Source organism: Drosophila guanche, unplaced genomic scaffold (genome assembly GCF_900245975.1).
Source record: "Drosophila guanche unplaced genomic scaffold, DGUA_6, whole genome shotgun sequence".
Taxonomy (NCBI): Eukaryota; Metazoa; Arthropoda; class Insecta; order Diptera; family Drosophilidae; genus Drosophila; species Drosophila guanche.
Window position 1 is genome coordinate 2,292,785 of NW_022995749.1, and position 8,941 is coordinate 2,301,725.

General features: G+C 45.2%; 1 protein-coding gene and 1 long non-coding RNA gene across 2 annotated transcripts in view; both read right to left on the reverse strand.

Annotated features, from left to right (window-relative positions):
* LOC117585717 (mushroom body large-type Kenyon cell-specific protein 1) overlaps positions 1–4,654 on the reverse strand; it is a 49,862-nt gene extending 45,208 nt beyond the window's left edge. The window contains exon 1 of the mRNA XM_034275354.1: positions 4,531–4,654. Coding sequence (XP_034131245.1) covers positions 4,531–4,624 — 94 coding nt within the window. The 5' untranslated portion in view covers positions 4,625–4,654. The remainder of the gene's footprint in view (positions 1–4,530) is intronic.
* A 2,923-nt stretch (positions 4,655–7,577) lies between these two features.
* On the reverse strand, positions 7,578–8,181 carry LOC117585720. Its single transcript, XR_004573939.1, has 3 exons — positions 8,086–8,181; positions 7,939–8,032; positions 7,578–7,885 (listed from the first exon to the last, which is right to left on the reverse strand). It is a non-coding gene; the product is annotated as an uncharacterized LOC117585720 (long non-coding RNA).
* Positions 8,182–8,941: the final 760 nt, after the last annotated feature.

Here is an 8,941-nt window from a genome sequence, read left to right on the forward strand (position 1 = left end):
CGCTTGTTCCCAACCCATTCCTCATGCCCTCTCGCTCTGTCACTATGTCGCTGTCTCTGTTTCTGTCTCACCCACTTGTGGCGCTTCCACCCACCCACCCACACACAGACACACACACACACACACACACATACATGCATGCATATAAAGAATTTGGCTGCCCCACACGAAGGACGATGACGGCGCCAAGCGATTCCTTCGGCGCTCTCAGCGTCATCGTTGGCCCAACAACAACAACAACAACAACAGAAGGAGGAGTGGGAAGAGAAAAAGTAGGTGGAGATGGAGCAGCTGCAGTGTGGAAGCGGAGAAAACTCGTAAAAATGTAACCTAAAAACCGCCAGAAAAAATTCTACGTTATATGGCCCCCCCGTCGTCCCACTGCCAGGAAGGAAAAGCGAGCGCAGGAAAAAAAATGTGGTAGTAGTAGTTCTCTCGGCTGGAAAGTAGGTGGAGTGCTTATTGCGTAGGATAGGATTGGGTTTGACTGTGGGTTAGCATTTCGGGTGGCATTTGGGGGGGCTGCAACGTCGTCGGCGTCGTCGTCGTCGTCGTTGTCGTCCTGTCCTCGTCCTCGTCCTCGTCCTCACCCTCAGCTTGTTGCATCCTTCTGGCTGGCTTGTGGGCGCATAAAAATGTCTTCTTACAACCAAAGACGATGGGTAGAAGCAGACGCGTGGTGGTGCGGTGTTGAAGGTGGTGAAGGCAAAAGTAGGAAGAGCAGGAGGAGGAGGACGCGTTGGGAGAAGGCCAACGCCGACAGCGGCGCCTGCAACGCTTTTCTCTCCTTCTTTTTGTTCTGGTAATCGAAAGATGCGTTTGGCAAAGTGGGCGGTCGTTTGGTGCGGATAGTTTCGTGAATGCTGGTGGGTGTGAGGTTCTGGAATAGTTTGGAGAGGGGTTTGGGTGGCCGGATAAAGTACAGGCGATACATAGAACAGTGCACAGTGCAAATAGAGAGAGAGAGAGAGAGAGACAGAAGGAGCGAGAGAGGGAAAGAAAGAGTGTGGGAATGGCCCCCAATATTACCCAACACCTGCTGCTTCTTAACACACACACACACACACACACACACACACACTCCCATTCAGACACTTTCCCTCTCCTTCTCTAGATAATGTCTCTCTCTCTCTCTCTCTCTCTGTTTCTCTCTTCCTATTCTTCGGCAGAAAAAAATTGCTTGGCTTTGTGTGTGTGTGTGTGTGTGTGTGTGTGTGTGTGTGTAAATCCTGTTGCTTTTGGCTCATTCCATCTCGTTTCTCCTCCTATATATTCGAGACTTTTTCCCACTCTTTTTTCGCTATTTATTTAATTCTTTTTTTTTCCCCTGTAAATAGAGGCAAGGGAAAAGTTTGGCTTTTTAATATGTTTACATCCTCCCAATCGGGCTGTGGAGGGGCTCCAAGTAATATAAGCTATGTGATGGAGAGTGCAAACAAAATAAAATAAAAACTGAGACGGTGGCGCCGCTGCTGTCCGTGCAACAAGTTAAAGCTCAGTGGGGGAAAAGTTGTTGCACAAGAAAAATATACTTGTTGAAGCTTCCAATTGCAGTCTGTACTCTAAAGCATTCTAGAGAATTTTATAAGGAAATATGAAGACACAATGTCACTGAATATCTTATGTATGCAGACTATTGCCTTACCCATTCCCATTACCCATGGTTACCCGTTCTATTCAGATCTTTCGGCTAAGAGAACTAACTAACTAAAGATCCCTTTTAGGTGGTCATAACTAATCCAGCTCTTTTATTGTACGTGGAAACATGCAACTCCCCCAATCAGAGCCAGGATCGCTACAATCTACAATCGCTAACACCCGTAGAAGTTCTCGCATTCAAACTCATTCTGTTCGAATTTCTTCGGCCACAAATGGTCTTCGTACACAGCCACAATCCACAGTCTCACCGACATCATATATAATTTGGTTAGTGTAATCCCTATTCATTCCGATGGCACTCTGGCACTATACCAATTCCGTGTACGTATGTATGCCGTACACCCATCTGTGACCACCGTGCCACCTGAATCCACAAGTGGTGGGGCGGGCTACCATTACAATCAAATGAGACTCCACCACTGATTCACTGATTGAGCCATTTCCAGCACCCGGAGAACAACAGGCAGTTGTGGGGCAACAGGCAACAGGCAACAGGCAACAGGCAGCAGGGCCATGCAACAGGCAAGATTCACCATCAACACTATTCCCGCAGTCCCCAGACCCCCGGCCATAGTTCTGCTACCTCCGTTCGCTCACACCTTTCCCTCCCAGCTCGAGCGCCTCTCCCCAAACCCCGCTTCCTGAGCCAACCAGCGACTGCCTGGCGTCGTCCTCGTCCTCGTCTTTGTCTTCTTCTTCGACTTCGATCAACCAAAAACACGAGCCAGCCAGGAAGAGAGAGAGAGAGAGAATAAGAGAGAGAGAAAGAGCCATATAAGAGGGGGCCAGAGGGTCCCAGCCAGCGAAAAAAAAGCAAATGAGAAGCAGAAAAAAGGAGCACAAAAAACAGAAAAGAAATGCAGGAAAATTCTTTCGTTTGGGCCACGGCGACGAAAATCGGCCACAAAAACAGGCAACATCAGAGAACGAGGAACGAGGAACGAGGACGATTGCTAAATCGCTTGCTCCTCGTTGGCTCCTCGATTCGGGTTCGGCTCTCTGACTCGGTTCGGGTGGTTGTTGGTGCCACATGCACCGACTGCCACTGACTCGACTGCTGCTCCTTCCTGCCTTTTCGGCTTTCGGCAACTGAGGCGGCAAAACGCATTCGGCACTCATCGTCTGCAATTTTTATATTGTGCAATATATTTCGTAGGGATACACTAACCCTCCAAGCCCCACTTCTCCCGCCTTCAACCCTGAGCACGTGTGTGTGGGTGTGTGCGTGTGCTTAAGTGTGCTTCGTTATCTCCAGCAGAGCACTTCGTTTTGGGAAAGAGGCCCCACCCCTCCCACTGCAGTTGGCCAGAACTAGCCAGAAACCCATGCCCTAGCCCCAAAAAGGGGGCAAAGCCCCCCACCTCGGAGCCAACCAAAGCTGGAGCCAGAGCAGCCCAAAAGCCAGACACCGTGTTGGATATGCTCGGTACCCTGTAGTAGTGGGTACAATGGTATGCTCGCACTGCCAACTGCCCAGACCCCCACACCCTCTCAATCCACGATAAACGACCAAAACATTTACTTTCACTTAGAACAAGAAACTACGCTATAAATTCCTAAATGAATCATTTTTCGTATTATTATTTCCAGTAGAGGGTACTCTTTGCTCGCAACCTCTTTGAGGGTTTATTTTTTACATTTTCTCTTGCTCTTTCCCGTTTTGCAGCTTCGTGCAACGACGACGACGACGACGACGACGACGACGATGACGCCGCCTGCACCCACCTCAAACTCGAGAGCCAACAAAAATTGTCACTGGAAAAATGTGCTAAGGGTTTTGGGTTGGGAGGGGGTTAGAAGAACCATTGGAAAGAAGCGCTGTCTCCGTGACTGTGTGTGTGTGTGTGTCTGAACCTGCGTGTGTGTGTGTGTGTGTGAGAATGTCAACTAGAAACAAGGACGATAAGCATTATGGAGCGCATTGAGGAAGTAATTGAGTGCACGAGACAGGGACGCAGGGCAAGGACGTGTTGGCTGTGCGGATGGGCTGGTGGGTGGGTGGCTGGATGAAAGGCGGAAAAAAAAAAATGTATATAGAGGCGCGTTTATATATGGACTTATTTAGGTTTGTGTGTGGGTGTGTTTGTATATACACAGATACGACATTCCGCCCAGTCCCCAACCCAGTTTATAGCAACAAAAGGCATTTAACATTTTAATGCTGCCAGGATGAGGATGGTGTAGTAGGTCTAGCGTACACCAGTTTGGGTATTGGGAAGGTAGCAACGTGCTAAACGTGCTCAAAAACCGAAATGAGTGTTTTTCAGGGAAAAGGATAAGGCCCAGTAAGGTTGGGGACCCCCATAGAGAGACAGAGAGAGAGAGAGAGAGAGAGAGAGAGAGAAAAAAGGAAGGAGAGCAACTAAAGCGCAAAAGTACCTAAAGGTGAAAAAAATATGCAATTTATGTTAATTTTTCTTGGTGTTTGCTTTGGTTTGGCGAAGGAATCGGGTGTCCTTTGGAGCACTTGTTTTTCATTCAGCGCTCGATGTTGATTAGGTCCTGGATAAAGTCAATTTCCCTCAAACAAACTGCCACACAGCCGCACAGCTGCCCAGCTCCCAATTTGTGTGCAGTCCAGAGCCACTTCATTTACCATTTACACGGACACGGAATCCCATTTGCGGCCTTAATACTTAAGCAAGGATGAAGCCCAGGATGGAGAGAGCACAAATAAGGAGAACAAAATATGTTTCGGGGTTTAATATGCTTTGAGCTTTCAACCAATTTGAATTTGGATTGCCGTGGGTATATGGCATGAGAAATGTCTACAGAGGTAACGATGCAATACTGCTTCACGGATTAGGATTACCATCCTCTAGCTCGTAGTTCCCTTATTATTGGGTGAAGAAACTGATGTTGGAAACTCACCCACAATATGCAGCATATCCTTGGACCACTTGGAGAGCTCCCGCTTGATGAGACGCCGCTCCTGCAGACATCTGGCAAACGAGCAGTCAGCCATATTGGGTATCAATTTTGAACACAACTGTACCTGCAACAAGAACTCAATTGAATTAGTTGGAAGCGACACTTGCATACATGCATACGAAAAAAAGCAAACAAATTTCCCCAATGCAATTGGAAATGAGTGTTAATTTATTAAATCTATAATGCGCCATATAAAATTTCATTTATTGCTGTTGTTGTTGTTGCTGCATTTTTGAGCGCTAGTTCAGAAAACAACAAAAAATAAATGATTAAACGAGTTTTGTTTCAAGGTTATCGCGAAACACACACAAACACACACACAAAAACCTGTTGCACTTTATATTTTTAGTAGTTTTAGTTGTTGTTGTTTATTATTTCATATGCTGCAAAAATAATTGTTTTCTTCTTGATTTTGCTGTAGCTTTTTGTTGCAGTTGCATTCCTGCTTAGAGCAGTTCCAGTTGTTGCTGTTGTTTCTTGTGGTTTTTGGTTTTGTTATTGCATTTTAGCTGGAGCTGTGTGGGGCTTTTACTATTCGGGCAGCTACCAGTTTTTGATATTTCCTAGTTCCAACGGACAGACAGTGCGTGTCAAAACTGTAGAGGTACCAGTAGTTAGGCAGCTGAGATCTGAGATTTTGAACATTCGTCCGTTATTTAATTCTCAACATCTTTAAACCTTTTACCAGAAAAGTAAATAGACAATTTGTGGGCTCAGCTGGAACATTCTTCTGTTTAGATGGCTGCTCATATTCGATATCGTATTTGTTTATAAATATTTTTCTTACTATCCCAGATCATAGGACACTCCCAATCATGTGACGCACTGTACTAACCGCTCTGGCGGGGCAGACAACAATATTTCTTGCTACTCAAGCTGTCTATTACATTAATTTATTCAAATGTCGTTTGTCGCTGTGTTGTCGTTTTGCATTAAATTAGTTTTGTTTTTGATTATTAAAAAGTCATCAATTGCAAAACGTGTTTAGGTTTCCAGACTGCATTTGGCTAATTCGTTGAATGCCCCTACAACCAATTGAGAGGCAATACAAAATTTAATGGCATCCAATTTTTTTGGGTTAATTCCTGACGGGGGGATAACCCTCTCATGGGGTTGGGGGGGCTGGCATTCAGAGTTTTCCCAACCTCTAATTGATTGTTGAGAAATGATTAATGATTGTTTGGGCGGGCTAAATTCTACTCTCGTTCTCTTTTTCACTGCTTCCATTTGCATTTCCTTTTCTGTTTAGATTTTTCCCCACCTACCCATGACGGCCACTAAATTTCCATGGTGGATATTTGCCTACCCCGAAAACGCAAGAACCGGCTAGACCAGCCCAATCCCAATCCCAATCCCAATCCCAGTCCCTGCCTCCTGCTATTGCTGCAAATTACAAAGAACAGCGCAAAGTCAGTGGAAAATGTAATTGAGATTCTAATATCAGATAGCAGATATGCTGATGCTGAGGCTTACATGGGGCCTGGCCTGCCTGCCACTTGTCGGAGCGGAGGTAAAAACTGGTAGCCCAAAGAGAGTTTTCAAGATGTTTACGCTGATGAAAAATTACTCCAGCTGCCACTGCCACTGCCACTGCCACAGGCCACAGGCCATAGAGCTGGGCTGGCGTGCAGTAGCCACTTTGTGGGCGTGTCATCGAAGCACGAGGCAGCAGCAAAAGTTTTGCAGTTGCAGTTGCAGCCGTGGCAGTGGCAGAGGCAGCCGACTGATGATGGACGTTGATTATGATGGACGTTGCCGGCCTACCAAGAAGAACAACCAGAACCAGAAGCTGCCAGCCATGAGTAGAGCAATTTGCCAACACAAAAATCAAACATGGGAGGATGGAAGGAAGAGGATGACGACGACCGATGACGATGACTACAAGGAGATTGAGCGATTCTTAGGGCCCTGCCCCAAACGCCTACTTTTTGGTATTATTTTAAGTAATTTTCTAATTAAAATTAAATCAAGTTCTGCACTCTAGGAAATGGTCTCTGGATCATTCTGGCCAACCTATGATACATTTCACAAACGAACAGGTTCAACTTGGGAGATACCCATCTATTTTGAGAGGAAAACGCTTCCTTCTGCCTGATATACCCTTAAGCGTAATGAATGAAAGGTACAAATATGCAAAGTCAATGCTTATTTTGAGCTCTGTGGCTTCCTGCCTTGCCAGTCAGAAACAGAGCAACGACACACATAAATACATACGTGTTACAGATACAAAAAAAACGCAGAATGAATTCCCATGCAAACGAAAGCTTGTTATAATAAATGCCACAAGTATCTGTTGGCTGTCGTTACACGTTGTACATACGAGTATTTGTATCTGTATCGCTTACTCACTCCATCGTACAGGCATTTGGTTTCATAAATGAAACAAAATATCAAGGCCACCCTCTGCCGGATCGTAGAAACTCGTAGCCATATACTGTATAGAGATGGTGGAATATATAGAATAGAAAAATCACACAAAAAATGGCAGCAATTGATTGGCTGTGTGGCAGAGCTCAAAATGTTGTCTAGAGAAAAACGAGTTAATATCTTTGGATTCGGAATCGGATTGGATTGGATTGGATAATGTGTTCTCTCTGGGCACAAAGTGCATTTTGGCTAACCAGTTTCCAGCTGGCGGCTATTGCTTTTCATTAGCTCAAAGTTAAAGTTGAGACTTTGGGCCAAATTACTAGCCGAGTTTCTGTGGCCAATGTTAGGGCCTTGAAATGTGTTTAATTGTTGCCAATCAAAGCTCAAGTCGCGGATGCCATTATTATATTATGGATATGCATTGATGTTTCGCTTTCTGTTGTTTTAAATACTCAATATGCATAGCAATTCTTTACACGGCTTTTTTTTTTGCTAATTTTTTATTCATATTCAATCACTCTTTTCATTTGCTTATTCATTTTCAAATGCGGAAATAGACGCTTTCAACTCGTTTGAGTTCGCCCCAAAGTGTTCTCATAATTTTATTAATTAATTACTTTGCCTGCTTTTTTTTAGATAGACTTACTTTCTCGCAAATTAGCTTATGGATTTATCCGCTGATTGCACGATCTTTTTATTGAGCTGTTGTGTGTGATCGACCTTCGGGTGTCGCCGTGCATGGTAAATTGTGTTTTTATTCAAGTGTTTCAAGTGGCTGGAAAATGTTAATTTTAGGTTTAATTTGAATAAATGAAATATGTTGGAAATGTAGATTGCAATTTAGCATCAGGAAGTCAGTGGATATTGAGAATGGGTAAATCCAAAGGTGCTAAAACTTCCGAGCAATATGAACCTCCCGTAGGTGCTGCAAATGGAGTAAGTAGTTGTGTGTCCCGTTCGCGTATGAGTAATATTTACATTTACAATGTTGCATCTTCCTTATCTCCATCCTTATGCCACATATCCGCTGTTGTTCAGATTTATCTTGCCCTGAAGCAGACATCTCCTTCGTCTTTAAGATCATTAGCCATTATTTGTAGTTTGTGCAACAATGACAACTCTCACCTATTGCCTGCTGCCAGTGTCCGCAGCGGGCGTGTGCAACAAGTGAAGGCAGTCAGCAACAGCAACTAAGCCAAGAAGAGCACGCGCCACAACAACAACAACAGCAACAACAACAACACAATGACAGGAAGATCGAAAACGAAACCAAAGTCACTGGCTGACTGGCGGGCCTGGCTTGCTGGCTGGTTCTGCTGCTTCTGCTGCTGCTGCTGCTGATGGTGGCTCAGTTACAGTAACACACATTTTCCAGTTGCTAGTTTAGTTGTTGCTGTTGCTGCTTGCTGGCCATTGTATGCACTCAAGCGCATTTCCATTTCTAACGTTGATCAGCGATCTGCGCGCTGCAGCCACGACTGAGTGAGGCTGGTGGTAAGGTCGAGCCTGCCTCTGTTCATGGCCCAGCTCACCTACAAAACAAGCAACAACAACAAGAAGCCGACAACCAACGACAAGTTGAGTGGCTCTAGGCGAACATTGCGACTTCTGAGTGTCCATTATAACACGGTATTGAATGTGTTACAGAAATGTCCTGTGCAGATATTTGCAGCAGAATATTAAAGACTTGCAAAGAAAGCTTAAACCAGAAACATCATAACCAATATCTTTAGCGATTACGGGGTAGCAAGCACGAAAAGCAAACCAGAAAAAAGGCCCCCGCAACGGAGAGACAAGTTTTAAGGCAACATTGGAGCGCTGCGCTTGAGCGTCTTGTGCCATTGGACTTGCTCTTGGCTTGGTTTTGGCTCTGGCCATTGGCTGATTTATTGCCCATATGCATTGGCCAGGCCACCTCTGCCATTGCTCTTGACCCCAATGAATGGGCGGGGGGCGGAGCAGTGCCAGTGCCAGTGCCAGT